Here is a 23,756-nt window from a genome sequence, read left to right on the forward strand (position 1 = left end):
AATCTCGACTCACTTGCTTTTTGTGTCATATTTAAATAGGTTAGTCTTTATATTTGTTGTCGGGGTTTTCGCTTTGTCTTGAAACTTTACGAAATAAAGTGTGTTGTCGATACGTCTCTCCGCAGAGATCGGAGTTCTGTGGTGAATCAGGTCCTACTAAAAGTATTGAAAGTATTTCCACCATCATAACTCAATCTTGCATACTCTGTTGTACACTTCCAATTATATCGGCTTGTTGATCACAGGCAATTAATAATTGTATAGATGTGTGAATATGAATAATACAAATTTAAGTTTGTTGGCAAATTTATCAAATCAGTTGCAAATAAAAAAAGACACAATCTGTTGGTTTTTTTTCTGTCGAGGTCACAACTCACTCGTATTTAGAACAAAATGCTGCTGAGTCGACCAACAAGTAATACAATTCCTATTATGCATATAATTCTTTTCTTTTTTTAAAAGTGAGATATTTTGTCAATGTATGCAATTTGGAAACATGAGAAGCATGAGTCCATATTTCTCTATTTTCAATTCCACTTCTTGTGATCCACTCAAAACATCTAAGCGAGACGATAAGGTTAGCGAGTGCGGTATACCCAGTTGACCTCTTCTGCATATGAAGGTTTATTGCTAAAAGAAATAGTTTAACAAAGATGAACAATTATTATCTGAGTTGTTGAAAAATCAAAGCCTTTCCAATAAAGATACGAACTTCTATAAATGAGATGTTTTAAACCATCAACATAGATTTTTCATGTTGTTTTGTTTTGTTTTAACACACTTATTTATCATGAATTTAATTTTTCTCGGTTGTGAAATCCAAATCTTTTAAAAAGAAAGATACTTAACAAGATCATTTTTAAAGTGTTGCATTTCATAAATACGTTCTTAAAACATTAAACAACCATCGAATTACTTTTAATCTCACATTGGTGAAACAACAATCACTTTGTAAATCCATCAAAAAAGAAACAAAATGTTTTTTTAAGGAGTGTGAAGGGTTACAAGTGTCATTACATTTCTTACATAACATTATAAACACGACATTTCCATTGGTTGTAATGGAATGTTTATTCAATAATGTAAGACTATATAAGTGAGGGTGAGCAGTAACTTCATTACCAACTGCAAATTCTAGGAACGTCGTTGAACGCCTCGCCACTCTTCGGTATTACATAACGTCTTTATACTTATCGTTCTATTAATTCATGTTGTGTTTTGCTCTTCGTATTAATTCTCCCAAAAGTGCACGTATAATTGTCCATATTTCTTTTGTTTAACCTTACTGGCTGGTTGAGTGTTAGTAACTGGTAAGAAGTAGACCTTCCAACTAGGTTGGAACACACTGTTTAGTATATAGTTGTGTCTTAAGTCAAAAAAGATTTTTTTTCAAGAACAGATAAAAGTCCTGATGAATAAATAACAAACAACAAAACATTACTCCTTGATTCATTACATGAGAGAAACAGACATTAGACTGTTACTCGTGTGTGTGCATTAGATAAAAAATCAAGTTGCATGTGAACTTAATAGTGATTGTATTAAAAAACAGGTCTTGTCCTACTTTCTCATGATGTACTCAACTGAGAATAGTCTTTTCACTTACCAAGTTGTTTCTTCCTTTGTTCACAAAAAAAGAAATATTAATTAAAATTACTTTAACTTATGTATTACTATACATGGTTGTAAATAGATAAAATAATTGAATCAAGGTAAAACTTGATATTATCGACATTAAATCACAATATTCAAACAGCACAATGACACAACAGTACTCTTTTTTATTTTTCTCTTGTGGAAATATTTAGAGGAAGTATTGACAAAGCATATTAAAAAAAAATTAATTTGACATCACCAATACTAGGGTTTGTTTTCTTTCTTATTTATGTAAAAACAAAAGTATAACTTAATTGCATATACATTTGATATTTGAATAAACAACCAACACGTACACGACTGATTGCTGGTGAGGTACTTCGAAGCTCATTCATATTGACAGGTAAACATACCTGAGGTAGACAAGCCACAAGTTAGCCATACTTAACGGATTTGTAGGTCTCTGCCCAGTGGATGTGTATTGTTTTAGGGGTCCGTTCAAGTTCATTGTACAATATTTCATTACTCGAGCTCCCCACCCACCTTGGAGTATCACAGAGACAATGCTAGTGGAATTAGTGGATCTCTGACTTGCAGCGCCAAGATGTCGATTACCAAATAGAAATAATATGTTAATGTTGTGCAATATTCAATGACTGTGTCAAAAACAAAATATGAAGGCAGTGGTGATCGCAAAAAGTGCAGTTAATAATATGTACCTGTCCACAACAGAGGCCAGGCTTCCTTGATAGGCCGAGGCTGGGAATCTGAGGTGATAAGAGATCTTCACACAACGGCTGGTCTTGATGTAATGTCAGATGCGAGATGAAACGTGAGATGAAACTGGCACGCGCCCTCTCTACTTGTATGGGCTAACCAGTTTCAAGTACTTTCTTCACAGGGCCAGACCAGCTCAGTTTCACTTGAACATCACACACTATTCCACATGTTTCTATAACGTTTCACATCCATCCATGCCAGAGGAGAGTTTACAGATATACCGAGCATCTAAATATAATAACTTTCTCACCCTTTCCTACATTAAATACTACTACATTCCTGATCCTGATTCCGACTAATCATTGTCCAAATACATTGCAATGGACTTCTACTGAATATCAACATAATTTTCCAGTGAGTGAATTGGGGTTAACATTGCTTTGAAGTTATATCACTGTATTCTGGCGAGCCCAAGGTACCTCAACAGAAACAATGTAATACAGTGACAAGCATTGTTTAACCATGAAATACACTGTCATGTAACAAAGGGTACTCGTGAGATATACTCAAGCACGCGCAAACCGAAAGCCTATATTTTGCTCTTGATTTGCACATTGGCACCCGGCTTCAGGACTTTGATTCTAGGTAAATTACATAATTAAAATTATAATTTGAATATTTTGAATAGATTTACAAGTTTCAGCAATACAATATTGATGCACAGAGTACGGCATGTCCAGCTGATTGGTTTAACTGGGCCCAAAACGCTACCTGTCTGGGTGAAGTTAGGATCGAAGTGGTGTATAGGACAAAGGGACACTACTCCTGAAACACGTGCTCCAGACTCATCCACCTACACAGGGACGCAAACCAAGGCAACCTGATAGCCCAATGTGGTCGCAATGCAGTGCTTGTCACACATTCTTCCTCGCGTACCCTTGAGCTGGTGTATTATAAGTGTTTACAAGCATGACTCAGTGTTATAGAATATTTAGCATGGCCTTATCGTCGATGTGTGTTATGAGAGGTTGTACACACCTCCCTGCGCCTTATCGTCGATGTGTGATGAGAGGTTGTATACACCTCCCTGTGCCTTATCATTGATGTGTGTTATCAGAGGTTGTATACACCTCCCTGTGTCTTATCGTCGACGTGTGATGAGAGGTTGTATACACCTCCCTGTGCATTATCGTCAATGTGTGTTATGAGATGTTGTATACATCTCAATGTGCCTTATCGTCGATGTGTGTTATGAGAGGTTGTATACACCTCCCTGCGCCTTATCGTCAATGGATGTTATGAGAGGTTGTATACACCTTCCTGCGCCTTATCGTCGATGTGTGTTATGATAGGTTGTATACACCTCCCTGTGCCTTATCGTCGATGTGTGTTATGAGAGGTTGAATACACCTCCCTGTGCCTTATCGTCGATGTGTGTTATGAGAGGTTGTATACACCTCCCTGTGCCTTATCGTCGATGTGTGTAATGAGAGGTTGAATACACCTCCCTGTGCCTTATCGTCGATGTGTGTTATGAGAGGTTGATACACCTCCCTGTGCCTTATCGTCAATGTGTGTGATGAGAGGTTGTATACACCTCCCTGTGCCTTATCGTCGATGTGTGTTATGAGAGGTTGTATACACCTCCCTGTGCCTTATCGTCGATGTGTGTTATGAGAGGTTGTAAACACTCCCTCAGCCTTATCGTCAATGTGTGATGAGAGGTTGTATACACCTCCCTGTGCATTATCATCGATGTATGTTATGATGGGTTGTATACACCTCCCTGTGCCTTATCGTCGATGTGTCTTATGAGAGGTTGTATACACCTCCCTCCGCCTTATCGTCAATGTGTGATGAGAGGTTGTATACACCTCCCTGTGCATTATCGTCAATGTGTGATGAGAGGTTGTATACACCTCCCTGTGCCTTATCGTCAATGTGTTATGAGAGGTTGTATACACCTCCCTCCGCCTTATCGTCAATGTGTGATGAGAGGTCGTATACACCTCCCTGTGCCTTATCATCAATGTGTATTGAGAGATAGTATACACCTCCCTGCGCCTTATCGTCGATGTGTGTTATGAGATGTTGTATACACATCTCTGCGGAGACCTACTTATATAATTGTCACCACTATATTGCCTTTTACGCCCAATCGACAATAATCGAGACAATAATCGTTATTTTTTCCATTATCGTTTTATATTAAACTATTTAGCATGGTCGTAGCGTCCTTCTGTGTGTCGTGAGTGTGTGTCTGGTGTCATATAATATATAGCATAGTCCAAGTGCAGGTGTGTGTAATGAGTGTGTGTATACATCATCCAGTGTCATATAATATATAGCATAGTCCAAGTGCAGGTGTGTGTAATGGATGTGTGTATACATCATCCAGTGTCATATAATACATAGCATAGTCCAAGCGCAGGTGTGTGTAATGTGTGTGTGTATACATCATCCAGTGTCATATAATATATAGCATAGCCCAAGTGCAGGTGTGTGTAATGAGTGTGCGTATACATCATCCAGTGTCATATAATATATAGCATAGTCCAAGTGCAGGTGTGTGTAATGGATGTATGTATACATCATCCAGTGTCATATAATATATAGCATAGTCCAAGTGCAGGTGTGTGTAATGGATGTATGTATACATCATCCAGTGTCATATAATATATAGCATAGTCCAAGTGCAGGTGTGTGTAATGGATGTATGTATACATCATCCAGTGTCATATAATATATAGCACAGCCCAAGTGCAGGTGTGTGTAATGAATGTGTGTATACATCATCCAGTGTCATGTAATATATAGCATAGTCCAAGTGCAGGTGTGTGTAATGAATGTGTGTATACATCATCCAGTGTCATATAATATATAGCATAGTCCAAGTGCAGGTGTGTGTAATGAATGTGTGTATACATCATCCAGTGTCATATAATATATAGCATAGTCCAAGTGCAGGTGTGTGTAATGGATGTGTGTATACATCATCCAGTGTCATATGATATTTAGCATGGATTATGCGCTCGTGTGTCACAGTGTTCTATCCATGCCCATGTATTGCGTCGATAGCATGACAATAATGCAGGAAGGTGTTGTTGCAGTTACAATGTACTATACAGCATCAGGACAATTATTTTCTGATACACCAAACGTTATACTAAGAATTCAGACTTTATTGATACATAAAAGGTTCCTTATCTCAGTATCCTTATCACAGGTGGAACAGTTCATAGCTGATGAATGTATACAACAACAGTTAACGCGGGTATACGTGGTGCCCCGAATGAGCAGTTAGTCATGCAGTGACATAGCTAATGCCTACATGCACACTTGATACGTGGCTGACAACAGGGAGGTTACCCGTTCGACAGGCTTTCTGGGGTACATGTGACACATGCAGCATAAAACATTGTACTGTTCTCATGAGATGTTGGTGAGTATTGTATGTGATTTGTAGTCATATTCGGTTCATCTCGGACGGTTTGGGTGAGAATATTTTGAGCACATGCCTTGGCTTGGTCCCGTGACTGATTACATTACATCTATCGGCAGTCGTGACACTTATATGAGTGTCAAGTATCAACGTGTACACACAACTTATGTAAGCGGGAGGCATTAGTCGCTGAGCGGCTGACAGTGAAAGTTTCAAATTTCACTATCGAGGTATAACACAGGTAACAACATTAGCAGAGAGGACCAGATTGTAATGCATGTTCAGCCATTATCATCAAGTGTTGACATTCTGAATTAAAACAATTCTTCCAGGATCATAAGGAATAAGGAATCTGCTCAATCCGAGTCCACTATATGATGTTAACCATAACACAAGCATTTGTTTTTAACTCACATAGTTTGGGAGAGGTTCTTTTGCAAGAAATGATGATGGACACAATATGGCGTGGAACTATTCTCCACGACTCTGTGCACATTGTAAGTCGAGAGCCAGGCATTGTGATTTGTTTTTGTGTGGTGACAGTGATCGTTAACTGTTAGTCTTGTGCACATCATAAAATTTGAGTAAGCAGACAACACATTAAACATAGCATTTATGGCGTCAGACCACCCGTACAATATATACAATGATCTAGTCCTTGATACGTCGTCGCCGAACACAAAGAGTGTCTTTATGATAATATATTTGAAAATGTTAAGGAAATAGACCGTCGCACTTCTTCAAGGTAATATTATCATTACACCTTGGAGCGGACACTGTTTATTTTCAATGTGCAGAATGTCAGGGTTGTTGTCTTTGTGCAGTAGTCATATCGCTTGGACCTTCAGAAATGAAGGGGACCCTTTGTTTACTTCCTCCACATGATCATGTGAGAGGTCCCCCTTTGAACCACCATAACTCAACCAGTTAACCTAATCTAACGGAATTGGAGAGGACTTAGAAAACAATTTTTATGACATTCAATTGTTGATCCAGGATGTTAAACCGTCTGCTTTATGTCGTCGCGAAATGTACCTTAAAAGTACAGATACTAGGAACTACCATTATTATCATAAATATCTCCATTTGACACTACCTGGAAGCATGTCATTCTGAAGGATTTATATGATTTTGGTTTGAGTGGCCACTTTTGTCCTTTAATTTCATATTTTGTTCCATTTTAAGTCCAACTGTCTGACCAATATATTCCGGATCAGGGTGTCCACGCAAAGCAATATTTTGTCTGTCACTTTATTTTGTATCTAAAACGTGTTCCTAATATAGAGTCCCAGTCAAACAGTAGGTAGACTTTACACTTACTACACTAAAATATATAACACAAACCAATTGGTCTATCTACAAGAATATACCAAATTAAGACCAAAATATGATTTTTTACTTATGGTTCCAAGGATGGAGGCAAAGTTTGAAGTGTCACTCTCATTGGATAAGAAATGGTGTCTTCGAGAATTCCAGGTAATAATTATAGATTGAGATTGGCTGAGGTCAATGCAATTCTTAAAGTTTAATTTAAGCCTCAGGTACATTAATCTTTGTTTATGTGTGTGTTTGTTTTCCAGCTTTATGATGGGGGTCTGTAAATAATCAAGTCTAGACCAATTGAGATACGATTTCGCATTAGGGATACGATGACATGCATCAATCAAGCCAGCGAGCCTGACCACCTCTTGTGACAAGCATAGTAGCCATTTATGACAAGCATGGGTTGCTGAAGATCTATTCCTATCAAGATGTTCTCAGGTAAGGTATTACAATGATCTAATATCGTTTAATAATGGTAAAACTACGAATTCTCTTCGACTCATCTACCCTCTAGAACTAGATATGAATTTGACCAGTAAAACTGCCTTATCTGTTTCATGTATATACATAGAGATATATACATACACATTCAGGATGACTTCCAACTCCTAGCTATATTTCAGCAGCTCCATCCGTTGTGTGATACATTTCACTTCTTGTGAGGTACAATTGAGCAAGCTCTTTCCACAAAAACTTCAAAGATCGTTACATGGTGCTTGCTCAAAAGTTGTTTGATGAGGGTTACACCATTCAAGGCTTCAATAAAGCTTTTCTATAAGCTTGACTCCATATAATGTGGTGTGTTCTGTGTCCAGCTTCTTTTATTCTCAGCTACTTGAGGAGTATACACATACACTCTTTGTTTTCTGCACACCTTGACAACTTTTAATTTCGTTGTGGTTGCATCAAACAATTGTTGTTTCATTGTTTAGATGTTTATGTTAATGGGTAATGTGCGATATCACTTAATTGTTTTTTTCTGATCAGTTTCAGTCAACATAATGGCTGCCTCGCTGATGATATGGATTGTCTGCTTGGTAACTGCTACTGAAGGTAACACGTTGTGTGTATATTGCTGATTGAGTGTTTTTATTTGCCAATGTCCATACCTATGTACAATAATGTGTCATTTTAAATAATGTAAGATCAAAGAGCAAGCAAGAGCAACACAACAAGTTTGCAAGTTTTGAAACTTTATATCATACTTAATCATAATTACTTAGATCCCCAAATTAGATTTGATAAAAGGAAATAGCGTAAACAAGACACTGAAAACTGACAGACGAACTCGTCCCCAATTCAAAGAAAAAACGCTACTGAGGTTAAAACAAGTTCTTGGTGTTTGACACACTGTACCAATTGCCTTTTTTCCCTGAACGGGGAATATACCACTTTCAGTTTGCTAAGAATAAAATTTTGATGATATAAGAAAATCATCCAACAAATTTAACTTGAAATATCCAAGTTTGCAATTATTGGGAAGCCCCCACAGGACTGCTACAGGGTAGGCTCACACATATAAGGGTGTGATCAGTAGAGCTGGAAGAATATCCATGTCCTACAGGAAGGCACTACAGGACTGCTACAGGGTAGGCTCAAACATATATAGGGAGTGATCAGTAGAGCTGGAAGAATATCCATGTCCTACAGGAAGGCACTACGGGGATGCCATTCTGCATGGTTATGTGAGACCGTATGCAGGTACTATCAGGGAACTTTAAATTCAGGGACGATAACAACAACCTAATCGTGCAAGGGTCGTCTGTATTAATACACATACTCGCACAAATAATATTAGCTAAATGCGGTAAGACAATCACGTCTTCATACCCTAAGTGTATCTTATTTATAGATTTCTTTTGACAACATACACTTGTTTAGGTACAATCAAACCGTTTCTCTCAAATCCAAATCAATTAGTACAAAATAGCCAAGGTATTATAAGTCTCGGGTATTTGTCAACGCCATTATTATCAGTTTTCCGCAGCTGCTGTTCGGGGATAGTCAGTTTTGTATATCTTTCAAAGCCACGCATTTGGTAAACATTTCTTCAGGTATTATAAGTCACATTTGTATTTCTTTATACCACTAGTGGGTCACGTATAACTGGTCATTTAATATACAACGTCAAGGCCAGAGAATAACCAGATTCAATGATACGATTCAGTTGGAAATAAACGGCAAAAATAGTTGTGACAGTTATATGAAGGAGTCACTGAGAATCAATGAAGAGAACCAAGTATTCCCAATGGGTGCGCATGTCCTGACCTACTAGCTTACCATGTTTCAATATCAACATGCCTATTTTCCTATTCACAAGACAACCAATTATAATACATGCAATATAACTTTTCAGCCAGTTCGTGCAAGGAAACCCATCACTGTTCAGACTGTGACGGTGAGACAGGGTATTGCCTCACTGAGTGTGACACTGGATATTACGGTCTGAGTTGCAAGTCTACCTGCAGCAAGAACTGTAGGAATAACACATGTGCGATCTCAAGCCATGGTAGTGCTAACTGCACTGAGGGTTGTGTGCCAGGATACCAAGGCATCAACTGTAACATACCATGTGACAGTCCAGGGGGTAACTGTACAGCATGTCCAGGTGGGTGTGATGGAGGATATTGTCAGCTGGGCTCCTTCTGTGTGTCTGGATGTGTAGACTCTCACTACGGGATTGATTGTAAGAACTGTTCAACAGGATGTACCCCATGCAACAGGTTGACAGGAACATGCGAAGAGACATCGGGTAAGTATTATTTTATGAAAAGTGTTCACAGTATTACTGCCCTAAAGGTTACAAACTTAGATGCACACGTGTCCGTCAGAACTATTAAAAGTATACACCATATGATGGTGCACATTCAACACAATTTGCAAGGATGACCCTCAAAGGAAGTATTTTATTTCTGTTCAGAAAGAAAAGTAACTACTTCAAAAGTCAAAATAAATCTCTGCTATAAGGTACAACTAAGATTCAGACTACATAGTCGCAATAAGGGGTAAGGGACCCTGTCCCATCCGTGGCACCCGTCAGAAACACTTGAATCAAAGAATTGATTGCTTTGGTTGAAAGTGTTTAACCACAATTACCTTTGGTGAAAAACACATTGCTATGTTTATAGCCCTTCCGATCCCTACTTCAATACGTTTCTGTTACACCAGCCACTACCACTATCCTCCCCCCCCCCCCCCCTGCCAACCACGCCAACAACCCCTTCCAACCCTATCGTTCAACCTACCCACGTCACCAATCCCTTCCAACCCTATCGTTCAACCTACCCACGTCACCAATCCCTTCCAACCCTATCGTTCAACCTACCCACGTCACCAATCCCTTCCAACCCTATCGTTCAACCTACCAACGTCACCAATCCCTTCCAACCCTATCGTTCAACCTACCCACGTCACCAATCCCTTCCAACCCTATCTTTCAACCTACCTACGTCACCAATCCCTTCCAACCCTATCGTTCCACCTACCCACGTCACCAATCCCTTCCAACGCTATCGTTCAACCTTCCCACGTCACCAATCCCTTCCAACCCTATCCTTCAACATACCTACGTCACCAATCCCTTCCAACCGTATCATTCAACCTACCCACGTCACAATGCCCATGTTTCTATTCACAAGACCACCAATTATAATACATGCAATATAACTTTCAGCCAGTCCATGCAAGGAAACCCATCACTGTTCAGACTGTGACGGTGAGACAGGGTATTGCCTCACTGAGTGTGACACTGGGTATTACGGTCTGAGTTGCAAGTCTACCTGCAGCAAGAACTGCAGGAATAACACATGTGTGATCTCTAGCCATGGAAGTGCTAACTGCACTGAGGGTTGTGTGCCAGGATACCAAGGCATCAACTGTAACATACCATGTGACAGTCCAGGGGGTAACTGTACAGCATGTCCAGGTGGTTGTGATGGAGGATATTGTCAGCTGGGCTCCTTCTGTGTGTCTGGATGTGTAGACTCCTACTACGGGACTGATTGTAAGAACTGTTCGAGAGGATGTACCAAATGCAACAGGTTGACGGGAACAGGAATATGCGAAGAGACATCAGGTAAGTATTATTTTATGAAAACTGTTCACAGTATTACTGTCCTTAAGGCTACAAACTTAGATGAACATGTGTCGATCACAACAATTAAAGTATACCCCATATGATGGTGCACATTAAACACACATGTGCAAGGATGCCCCTCAACGGAAGTATTTTATTTCTGTTCAGAAAGAAAAGTGACTATTTCAAAAGTCAAAATAAATCTCTACTATAAGGTTCAACTACGGTTCAGACTACATAGTCGCAATAAGGGGAAAGGTATCCTGTCCCATCCGTGGCACCCGTCACAAATACGTGAATCAAAGTATCCATTCCACTACTTCAATACGTTTCTGTTACACCAGCCATTACCAATATCCCTCAATCCAACCACGCCAACAATCCCTTCCAACCCTATCGTTCAACCTACCCACGTCACCAATCCCTTCCAACCCTATCGTTCAACCTACCCACGTCACCAATCCCTTCCAACGCTATCGTTCAACCTTCCCACATCACCAATCCCTTCCAACCCTATCGTTCAACCTACCAACGTCACCAATCCCTTCCAACCCTATCCTTCACCTACCCACGTCGCCAATCCCTTCCAACCCTATCGTTCAACCTACCCACGTCACCAATCCCTTCCAACCCTATCGTTCAACCTACCTACGTCACCAATCCCTTCCAACCCTATCTTTCAACCTACCCACGTCACCAATCCCTTCCAACCCTATCATCTCAACCTGCCCACGTCACCAATCCCTTCCAACCCTATCATCTCAACCTGCCCACGTCACCAATCCCTTCCAACCCTATCATCTCAACCTGCCCACGTCACCAATCCCTTCCAACCCTATCGTTCAACCTACCCACGTCACCAATCCCTTCCAAACATATCGTTCAACCTATCCACGTCACCAATCCCTTCCAAACATATCGTTCAACCTATCCACGTCACCAATCCCTTCCAAACCTATCTTTCAACCTACCCACGTCACCAATCCTTTCCAACCCTATTGTTCAACCTATCCACGTCACCAATCCCTTCCAAACCTATCTTTCAACCTACCCACGTCACCAATCCCTTCCAAACCTATCGTTCAACCTACCCACGTCACCAATCCCTTCCAACCCTATCGTTCAACCTACCCACGTCATCAATCCCTTCCAACCCTATCGTTCAACCTATCCACGTCACCAATCCCTTACAACCCTATCGTTCAACCTATCCACGTCACCAATCCCTTACAACCCTATCGTTCAACCTATCCACGACACCAATCCCTTACAACCCTATCGTTCAACCTATCCACGTCACCAATCCCTTACAACCCTATCGTTCAAACTATCCACGTCACCAATCCCTTACAACCCTATCGTTCAACCTATCCACGTCACCAATCCCTTCCAACCCTATCGTTCAACCTATCCACGTCACCAATCCCTTACAACCCTATCGTTCAACCTACCAACGTCACCAATCCCTCCCAACCCTATCGTTCAACCTACCCACGTCACCAATACCTCCCGACGCACACACCTCCTTCAACAGTGATTCTGCCACACCAACCACTTCTACTATATCTCGACCATTTGATCCCTACTCCTATTTTCTGCCACATCACACACACACATGAAATTGGCCTTATTTCAAAGTCGGTTAGGTCTGCCGCATTTTACTATTAATAAAAGTTAGCTGGTATCTGGAATATGTTGCTGTGTCGTTTCTGTGTTGTGGTGTGGCTAAAAATGTTAAAAACTAGCAAACTTACCTCTTTGATGACTGGTTATTGGTGTGCTCTTTGTTGAAAAAATGGGACATGAAATGTATCCTGAAGTCACAATGTGGCTGAAACACCTCCCATGTGAATGAAATTACTCACCCAGTCACATTTCCTTCTACTACTAGGTTTAAACTCAGATTTCGCCCTCACCTATCTAATAAACTTACAAACCCCTTATGTCTTAGACCTGGCACCCACTGCACGTCTTGCGCCGTCGTGCACCTACCACTTCCTCATCTCTTGCACCTGCCCCTATCTCGTATGTGCCCAACCCCTATGCCCATCCCTTAACCTAACCAAGACCCCTTTTCCTACAGCCCTTATAACAGACATATATAGGGATTTCTTGTAAAATGTAAGACAAGCTGATTAATGTTTAAACAGAGGATATATATTCTGGTTGACTGTGCAGTTGGAGAACATCAATCAGCTTATCTCAAATTTTACAAGAAAGCCCTGCAGCAATATTTAAAAATCAACCTCGTTTTTCTTTGTCAGGTAATAACGTGGGACTGTTTATAGGACTTGCTGCAGCAGGTGTGCTTTTCATTGTAACAGTATTCCTGGTTGTGTGCTGCTACAAGTATTGTCAACACTTAAAGAAAAACAGGTGAGTGTGCCAAATTCAGAAATATTCTCAGATACGGTTCACAATAGTCCCATAATTTGTCTCCATGTCGTACCTACCATAATAACTGACCAAAGTGGTCTCAATGTCGTACTTACCATAATAACTGACAAAAGTAGTCCCCATGTCATACTTACCATAATAACAGACCAATGCAGTCCCGATGTCATACTCACCATAATAACTGACCAAAGAGGTCTCCATGTCATACTCACCATAATAACTGACCAAAGTAGTCTCCATGTCGTACTTACCATAATAACTGACCAAAGTAGTCCCCATGTCGTACTTATCATAATAACTGACCAAAGTGGTCCCCATGTCAAACTTACCATAATAACTGACCAAAGTAGTCTCCATGTCATACTTACCATGATAACTGACCAAAGTAGTCCCCATGTCGTACTCACCATAATAACTGACCAAAGTGGTGCCCATGTCATACTTACCATAATAACTGACCAAAGTGGTCTCCATGTCGTACTTACCATAATAACTGACCAAAGTGGTCCCCATGTCAAACTTACCATAATAACTGACCAAAGTAGTCTCCATGTCGTACTTACCATGATAACTGACCAAAGTAGTCCCCATGTCGTACTTACCATAATAACTGACCAAAGTGGTGCCCATGTCATACTTACCATAATAACTGATCAAAGTGGTCCCCATGTCGTACTTACCATAATAACTGACCAAAGTGGTCCCCATGTCGTACTTACCATAATAACTGACCAAAGTAGTCCCCATGTCGTACTTACCATAATAACTGACCAAAGTGGTGCCCATGTCATACTTACCATAATAACTGACCAAAGTGGTGCCCATGTCATATTTACCATAATAACTGACCAAAGTGGTCTCCATGTCGTACTCACCATAATAACTGACCAAAGAGGTCTCCATGTCATACTCACCATAATAACTGACCAAAGTAGTCTCCATGTCGTACTTACCATAATAACTGACCAAAGTAGTCCCCATGTCGTACTTATCATAATAACTGACCAAAGTGGTCCCCATGTCAAACTGACCATAATAACTGACCAAAGTAGTCTCCATGTCGTACTTACCATGATAACTGACCAAAGTAGTCCCCATGTCGTACTCACCATAATAACTGACCAAAGTGGTGCCCATGTCATACTTACCATAATAACTGACCAAAGTGGTCTCCATGTCGTACTTACCATAATAACTGACCAAAGTGGTCCCCATGTCAAACTTACCATAATAACTGACCAAAGTAGTCTCCATGTCGTACTTACCATGATAACTGACCAAAGTAGTCCCCATGTCGTACTTACCATAATAACTGACCAAAGTGGTGCCCATGTCATACTTACCATAATAACTGATCAAAGTGGTCCCCATGTCGTACTTACCATAATAACTGACCAAAGTGGTCCCCATGTCGTACTTACCATAATAACTGACCAAAGTAGTCCCCATGTCGTACTTACCATAATAACTGACCAAAGTGGTGCCCATGTCATACTTACCATAATAACTGACCAAAGTGGTGCCCATGTCATATTTACCATAATAACTGACCAAAGTGGTCTCCATGTCGTACTTACCATAATAACTGACCAAAGTGGTGCCCATGTCATACTTACCATAATAACTGACCAAAGTGGTGCCCATGTCATTCTTGCCATAATAACTGACCAAAGTGGTCTCCATTTCGTACTTACCATAATAACTGACCAAAGTAGTCCCCATGTCGTACTTACCATAATAACTGACCAAAGTGGTGCCCATGTTATACTTACCATGATAACTGACCAAAGTGGTGCCCATGTCATACTTGCGATAATAACTGACCAAAGTGGTCTCCATTTCGTACTTACCATAATAAGTGACCAAAGAGGTTCCCATGTCATATTTACCATAATAACTGACCAAAGTGGTCTCCATGTCGTACTTACCATAATAACTGACCAAAGTGTTCTCCATGTCATACTTACCATAATAACTGACCAAAGTGGTGCCCATGTCATACTTGCCATAATAAATGACCAAAGTGGTCTCCATTTCGTACTTACCATAATAACTGACCAAAGTAGTTCCCGTGTCGTACTTACCATAATAACTGACCAAAGTGGTGCCCATGTTATACTTACCATAATAACTGACCAAAGTGGTGCCCATGTCATACTTGCCATAATAACTGACCAAAGTGGTCTCCATTTCGTACTTACCATAATAAGTGACCAAAGAGGTTCCCATGTCATATTTACCATAATAACTGACTAACTGACCAAAGTGGTCTCCATGTCATACTTACCATAATAACTGACCAAAGTGGTTCCCATGTCATACTTACTATAATAACTGACCAATGTGACAATGTGCAAGGATGCCCCTCAAAAGAAGTATTTTATTTTTTTTTTCATGCTTACCATAATACCTGACCAAAGTAGTTTCCATGTCACAATTACTATAATAAATGACCAAAGTGGTCCCCATGTCGTACTTACCATAATTGACCAAAGTAGTCCCCATGTCGTACTTACCATAATAACTGACCAAAGTGGTGCCCATGTCATACTTACCATAATAACTGACCAAAGTGGTGCCCATGTCATACTTAACATAATAACTGACCAAAGTGGTGCCCATGTCATACTTACCATAATAACTGACCAAAGTGGTCTCCATGTCGTACTTACCATAATTACTGACCAAAGTGGTGCCCATGTCATACTTACCATAATAACTGACCAAAGTGGTGCCCATGTCATACTTGCCATAATAACTGCCTAAAGTGGTCTCCATTTCGTACTTACCATAATATCTGACCAAAGTAGTCCCCGTGTCGTACTTACCATAATAACTGACCAATGTGACAATGTGCAAGGATGCCCCTCAAAAGAAGTATTTTATTTCTTTTTTTCATGCTTACCATAATACCTGACCAAAGTAGTTTCCATGTCACAATTACTAAAATAAATGACCAAAGTAGTCCCCATGCAATACTTACCATAATAACTGACCAAAGTGGTCCCCATGTCGTACTTACCATAATAACTGACCAAAGTAGTCCCCATGTCGTACTTACCATAATAACTGACCAAAGTGGTGCCCATGTCATACTTACCATAATAACTGACCAAAGTGGTGCCTATGTCATACTTACCATAATAACTGACCAAAGTGGTCTCCATGTCGTACTTACCATAATAAGTGACCAAAGAGGTTCCCATGTCATATTTTCCATAATAACTGACTAACTGACCAAAGTGTTCTCCATGTCATACTTACCATAATAACTGACCAAAGTGGTTCCCATGTCATACTTACTATAATAACTGACCAATGTGACAATGTGCAAGGATGCCCCTCAGAAGAAGTATTTTATTTCTTTTTTCATGCTTACCATAATACCTGACCAAAGTAGTTTCCATGTCACAATTACTATAATAAATGACCAAAGTAGTCCCCATGCAATACTTACCATAATAACTAACCAAAGTAGTCCCCATGTCATACTTACCATAATACCTCACCAAAGTAGTTTCCTTGTCACAATTACTATAATAAATGACCAAAGTAGTCCCCATGCAATACTTACCATAATAACTAACCAAAGTGGTCCCCATGTCATACTTACCATAATAACTGGCCAAAGTAGTCTCCATGTCAAACTTTCATAATAACTGACCAAAGTCGTCTCCATGTCATACTTACCATAATAACTGACCAATGTAGACAGACAACCATTGAAATTGTTGGTAAAACACACACTGTGATCCAAGAAAAGACATGAGTATTCTAACGAGGCAATCTCCTTGCAGGTTCCAATACCTCACGCCTACCCATGGCGTACACATGTCAGCAGAGGACACTGATTCTCGAGTGTATGATGTCATTGATGAAGCAAATATGTATGATCCGCTCACTGGTGATAGACAAACCAGTCTATCACGTGACCCGGAAATTTCAGACACAGCTGAACCAGGAACCACATCCATGACCTGTTAGTGAGAACGCGTTATAGCAAGGGTTTGGGTCTAAGACGCTTTAGAAATAATGATAACATATCTACCTCAGAGGTCAGAGCGTGAGGCTACCGGGAACTGAGATATCTACCTCGGAGGCCAGAGCGTGAGGCTACCAGGAACTGAGATATCTACCTCAGAGGTGAGAGCATGAGGCTACCAGGAACTGAGATATCAACCTCGGAGGTCAGAGCGTGAGGCTACCAGGAACTGAGATATCAACCTCGGAGGCCAGAGCGTGAGGCTACCAGGAACTGAGATATCTACCTCGGAGGCCAGAGCGTGAGGCTATCAGGAACTGAGATATCAACCTCGGAGGTCAGAGCGTGAGGCTACCAGGAACTGAGATATCAACCTCGGAGGCCAGAGCGTGAGGCTATCAGGAACTGAGATATCTACCTCGGAGGTCAGAGCGTGAGGCTACCAGGAACTGAGATAGCTAGAAAAGAACAGGAATTAGAAAAGTGTTGTGTAATGTTTATATGTTGTATGTGCCATATCTGTTATTTTGTTAGTGTGTTGTTGAGAGAGGGACACGGATTAGTCAGAATCTGTATTTGGTGTGAGCTTTGTTGTAGTGCATGTTTATATATGTTTCCCACACACTGACATTGATCATATATTTGAAGCTGTGCCAAGTTTGATATAAGACAAGTGGAATTAATAGCATGTGAATTCTCGAAAACTAAACTTTGTACACCATTTCTACGACAAACCTAAGGAAAATCGTCATCCCTTGAGTCGTAGGGCATTTGCCACTTCAACCTGTTGACTGTATATATTAACACATCTCAATCTTGAAAGGTTCAGGACAATTTGTCCAGAAATAAATAAACTGTTCTCTTAAGCTTACTGAGAAGACATTATCCGACATGCTGGAGTTAATCATTGATAACATCACTGTGCAATGTGGTGATTGGATTGGCGAAATTGAAACACGGTTTTGATATCGTTCAATATTTGTCCAACAACCAATCCTCCTCCACTGATTTACCCTTCTGAACTAGAAATGAAGAAAACCAGTGAAAGTGCCGCATCGGTTTCATATATAAGCATACCTATTCAAATGATCTCCACATGACTGTATGACAAGAAGGGTTTCTTCAACTCTCCTAGAGGCAACCTTCCCTTTATGACGGACCGCCTGTGGTCTTGTGGAGGAGCGTCCGCTCTGAGAGCTAAAGGCCGTGGGCTCAATTCCCGGCCGCGACATTCCAAAAGAAGTTACAATATTCTAATTGTTGTTACCCTGTCTGGCGCTCGGCGAAAAGAGGCTAAAACAAGCATTCGTCGGCTCAGAGTCAAGGTACTGTGTCTGAGTGGGGTATTCATGTTAAACTGTGGCATGGGATCCCAGTGGACTAGCACTATAAAATCAACATTATTCTGGACTGGTACAAAAAAACGCCGTCATATTGCTAAATATTGCTAAAAATTCAAACCAACCAAACCAAAATTTGTATGACGAGGTGTATTAACGACATCTGATGTGATGAAACAACAAAGAAAGAAACAGATTTACCAGACAAACGTTCATTTAACATAAATCAGTTGCTAACACAGAGTTTGGGACAGGTGCTTGAACCGGAATAAAGTGGATGTTTATTTGTTTTTGTTTTTTTTCAACTGATTAATATTTACAATAAAGACCAAGGACAGACTGTCATGAAAATAATAAACGGAGCAATAAGCACGACCCCGGTCTTTTCCGGTGACATAGTCCAGTACCTATGATATGAAGTACAGACAGAAACACGACGCTCAACCTAACTATAGAGCACATATCATACTGCACGTTAGGGAACGTTATCGATCTGGTCGAGGGTTAGGTCACGCAGCCCTCTGTCATCTGTGTACTGACATATGTTTGTGTTTTTCCTTTCAAGTCCACCTTGAGTGTTAATGGTGCATTCGGAGTGACGCATGTGGGCGTTGCATTTGCATTATATAGCTTAACAACATTGACATATAGTTATACATATACGTGTACGGGAACACATCTTATGCACGATGAAAAATCACGTTTAACTACAATTATGGAATTGTCAGAATCATGCATGCTAGTCATATGTGCAAACACTTCGTCACGATTACCCATGATGACCCCGAAATTGCACGTCATTGCATGCATACATTTCAACGAGTGATAAATTCGTCACGCATATACATCACACGTGGGATCGAGTCAATTAAAACACAGCTTTTTCACGACCGCTACAAAAAGTAACCTGAACAATATTACTTAAGTTTTAAAGGTAGCCCCCGTTGTATAAGAGCCGACTCCAGTGTGGTTGGTGAATTAACAATGGGTTACCTGTAGGGCTGTGCGTCATTGCACCCCGACAGTGTGTAAAGTTGTTCATGTTATCAACCACTATTTTGTCTGGAGCGAATGACTGCGGTGTAAACCAACATTCACTTCGCCAAATGGATAACCCGACAACGGACATTGATAACAGCAACAGCTGAATGTTTACGGTTAACTTTTTTACATTTGGAAACATGCCAAGCAACAGAGGTTTGAACAACCATGCGGAAGCAGGCACTTACACAGTGAAGATAACAACCAGCACACAACTAAGCTTTAAATAATGCGTCGTGTCGTGTACTCTAACACCGTCAAAATATAGCCGAGATAAGACCAGGACTGTCTGCACTATTTCCTCCTCTATAAATAGAGTCAGCACACTGCATAGTGCACGGCGCTTGCGTATATCGCATACTCTGATATACAGTGTTCGTTATAAGGAGGAAGTAATATTGAAGATCACAGCCTGTCATAGGCGTAACGTTATGTCACCTGACTTTGCATGTCATGCAGCCTTTACTACACGTTAAATACTTGCATCGTCGAGGTCGTAGTGTAACCACATTCCTACGGAATGAGTACAATCGCCCAGGGCAGACTGAGGTAGTGAGCAATTGATCAATGAAATAAGAAACAACAACAGCTCTTAACCAAACAAATGTATCCATGGATATATATTTTATTTCTATCAATTGCTTGCAATTTTGATACATGAATGTCTGACGGGTTTCGTTTCCTGCCTAAACCCCGCCGTGGCCCTAAGAGTCAGTAGGCGACGCACACGCTGTATTCAAAGGGAATACGCTTGAATGTAAAGACTCGAGTATCCGTGTTTTCTAGTTGTACTCCAATGTGATTCAATATCTATGTCTCTTTCTGTCATTGTTTGCAGATTATTCAAATCACGTCAATAAATAATCAGCCAAACATCAAGGTCAATGTATAATTTACACAAAATGGAAGTCTATTTCTAATGAGCAATTAATTAATTTGAAGAATAATTTTTCAATAACATCTTCATAAAGTCAAATAATCATTAAAAATGATTTCATCATAATGCGGTCAAACTGTACTTCATTTGACAGCACCTCCGAAATGTAAACAAACGGTCGAGCTATGCACAACACGGCTCACTACAATCTGTCACAAGCCGTCTTCCCGACGCGGTCGATCTGTGCGTACTTGCACGTGCGAGGCGAGCGATCTGTGCTGGCGGCGAGAGGCGACTGCCTGCTGTCGAAATGTACGTTGTTAAAAACGTCAATGTTGCAATGAGGTGAATGTCTGGAGGAGTTGCAGGGTTGAGATGTGGGGTGGGGGGTGGTCGGGTGGGGTCCAGTATAAAGTGGTCGGGGTTGCGGTGAGGAGGCTCGTGGTTGACTTGAAGGAGTGCGGGATCGAGTAGGGAAATGAATTAGCAAGGTGGGTGGTTGAGTAGGGGAGTTGTGGGATTGGCCGGGCGAGGTACAGGGTTTAGGTGGAGAGTTTGAATGGGCGATCTCCAGATTTGCCCGCACAAATTTCAGATTATCTTTTGCCCATTACCTTCATATTTGTTTTAGGTGGGATTCGAGTTGAGCCATTTTACTTTTTCACAGTAATTACGGAGTATGAAATAATCATTTGGATCACATTTCCTCATTCTAATGTTACGATATGTCCATATTGTTTGGTCTCTTGTAATGTGCTGTAGGATATCGATATACCTACCTAACCTCTTATTACAGGGCACCTGTGGCCTAGGCCTATAAATATATGTACAGAGTTGTCTCCCTTGGGCACGCCAGCAACCTATGATTGTTGGTTTGAATACCTGTTCGACGAGATTATGTCTGTAGTTTATCAGCACCCTACCCTACTTCAACAAAGTGGTAAACATTTCATACATGAACCACTTCAGGTTTTCCTCCATATAAGGGTGACACGCCGTGAGGTGCTTCTGTCTGGGATACTGTTCAAAGCATGAGAAACATTTGTTCAGCATGAACTCAAGTATGTGGCCGTGGATAATGAGATAAATATGATAAATATGATACATGTGATAAATATGATAAATATGATACATGTGAACTCAAGTACGTGTCCGAAACATACATCAATCGTGTTTAGTTAGTGGATATTTGAAAATGCAAATATTGCAAGTATGTGCAACAAGTTTATAGATAAATGATTGCATTTCTAAATAGGTGATTATTATTGTAATCGTATACACATGATCTTCATATGGAGGCTGTTGACAAAAAGCAGGAATTGTTGAGCGATTCATTCATACAGATAAGATAATGATACAATACTCATATTCACGCACATGAAAAACAATATTTCCTGGTGTTATATAAAAACAACCTGATCCCTGACAAGCGATGTCCTGTTTGAACCAGATGAACTGTGCGGTTGCTATCTTCAAGGGACACAACTCCTCCAGTATTCAATGCACAAATACCACATTCGGACTATCCTTTCCAACTTGTTTAACGCCGCAGTCAGCAGTACTCACGCTGCATGACGGCGGTATGTCAATAAACAGCTTTCGGCAAGACAACATGAACATCGACCTACACGTTTTGGGATAGATGACAGATATCCCCCGTCACCGCGTCGATCGTCCGTTCCATTGTGTCCCTTCTTACGACAAGCATAGGCTGGTTCTCTATATTCTTACCCGGATTATGACGGGTTCTCTGCAATTACAATTTGTGAGGTGTTCGTATCGGTGTGACTACAGACACACTCACTGCTACACCTAGCTGTGGGACAATATCATTTGACACGCATGGCCACACAAGTGTTTGCTTGCTCAATAATAGGGACATGTATATGAGATGTTTGATACTCATACACATGTGTTTTTGAAATTGAATCTGTTTATTCACTGATACTTGCATTGTGCCTTTCTTAAGTTATTTATAAATAACATAAACGGAATATATTGTCATGAAGAAGATGAGAGTATGTTGCTATATAAGTGTAAGAGAATAAATAGTCATTCGTATGCGTCTGTTGTAATTGTTGCTGACACCAGGGATACGATGACATGTCTCAGCCAAATCAGGGAGCCTGACCACCCGATCTCGTCGGTCGCCTCTTTTAAGAGTTGAGGATGGATTTCTGTAAACCGATTCTAATGAGGATCAGTGGGAGAAGCTTTAGAAGAAAGCAGCCATATTAATTGTCGAAGGATAAAAAGCTGTCGACAACGTACACTGTAAAACGCAGGTGACAGAACACACACTGGGATCAAATGCCAACTGTTCCCAGTGGAGAGACTCTTTCAGTCAGTTGAACAGGTATACGTCGGGCGGCGATTCTTCATTGTTTATGTTGTTGCTGTTGTCGTTGGTGATAAGCCAGCCGTACTCGGCGCCACACCAATGCCGTTGTTATGGGATGCCTTGGCTCCACTCAGGTTATCATTAAATGCTACCTGCTGTCCACTTGACGTTTTCCACAACCAACTGCTGCTACCTGCTGTCCACTTGACGTTTCCACTACCAGCTGCTATCTTGACTCCACCACCTTATTCCACTGCTACATACTCCCTTTTGTTAATGTGGTGTTTCAATCAGTTGACGAGGAGGTGTGTTGGATACAGGAATGAACGAACATGTTCACCATATCTATATATTTGTATAATAACTGATGGGTGGGTGCACTTTATTCCACACTCAGCAATAAGACATAAAATGAGACACAATGGGACACAATAAGTAACAATACGACACAATAAGACACACTTAGACACAACGAGACACAACAAGACACAGTAAGACACAATGAGATATAATGAGACACAATAAGACACAATGAGACACAATAAGACACAATGAGACACAATAAGACACAGTAAGACACAATGAGACACAATTAGACAAAGAGAGACACGATAAGACACAA

At 40.6% G+C, this 23,756-nt stretch overlaps 1 protein-coding gene across 2 annotated transcripts; it reads left to right on the top strand.

Moving 5' to 3' along the window:
* The first annotated feature begins 5,598 nt into the window (after positions 1-5,598).
* LOC124118642 (cell death abnormality protein 1-like) lies at positions 5,599-19,159 on the top strand. 2 transcript variants are annotated; one of them, XM_048396532.1, is made up of 7 exons: positions 5,599-5,758; positions 7,339-7,519; positions 8,069-8,134; positions 9,438-9,833; positions 10,755-11,156; positions 13,421-13,532; positions 17,351-19,159. In XM_048396532.1, the coding sequence occupies exons 2-7, from the start codon at positions 7,510-7,512 to the stop codon at positions 17,535-17,537; spliced, it is 1,173 nt and encodes a 390-aa protein (XP_048252489.1). In that variant the 5' UTR covers positions 5,599-5,758; positions 7,339-7,509; the 3' UTR covers positions 17,538-19,159. The 2 variants fall into 2 exon arrangements, with proteins under 2 accessions (XP_048252489.1, XP_048252490.1); XM_048396533.1 differs by lacking the exon at positions 7,339-7,519.
* Positions 19,160-23,756: the final 4,597 nt, after the last annotated feature.

This window comes from Haliotis rufescens, unplaced genomic scaffold (genome assembly GCF_023055435.1).
Source record: "Haliotis rufescens isolate VD_foot unplaced genomic scaffold, xgHalRufe1.0.p SCAF_150, whole genome shotgun sequence".
NCBI classification, from domain to species: domain Eukaryota; kingdom Metazoa; phylum Mollusca; class Gastropoda; order Lepetellida; family Haliotidae; genus Haliotis; species Haliotis rufescens.

Coding starts and splice junctions, on each gene's coding strand:
- LOC124118642 (XM_048396532.1), top strand. Junction 8,135..9,437: donor CTTGGTAACTGCTACTGAAG/GTAACACGTTGT, acceptor ATAACTTTTCAG/CCAGTTCGTGCAAGGAAACC. Junction 9,834..10,754: donor AACATGCGAAGAGACATCGG/GTAAGTATTATT, acceptor TATAACTTTCAG/CCAGTCCATGCAAGGAAACC.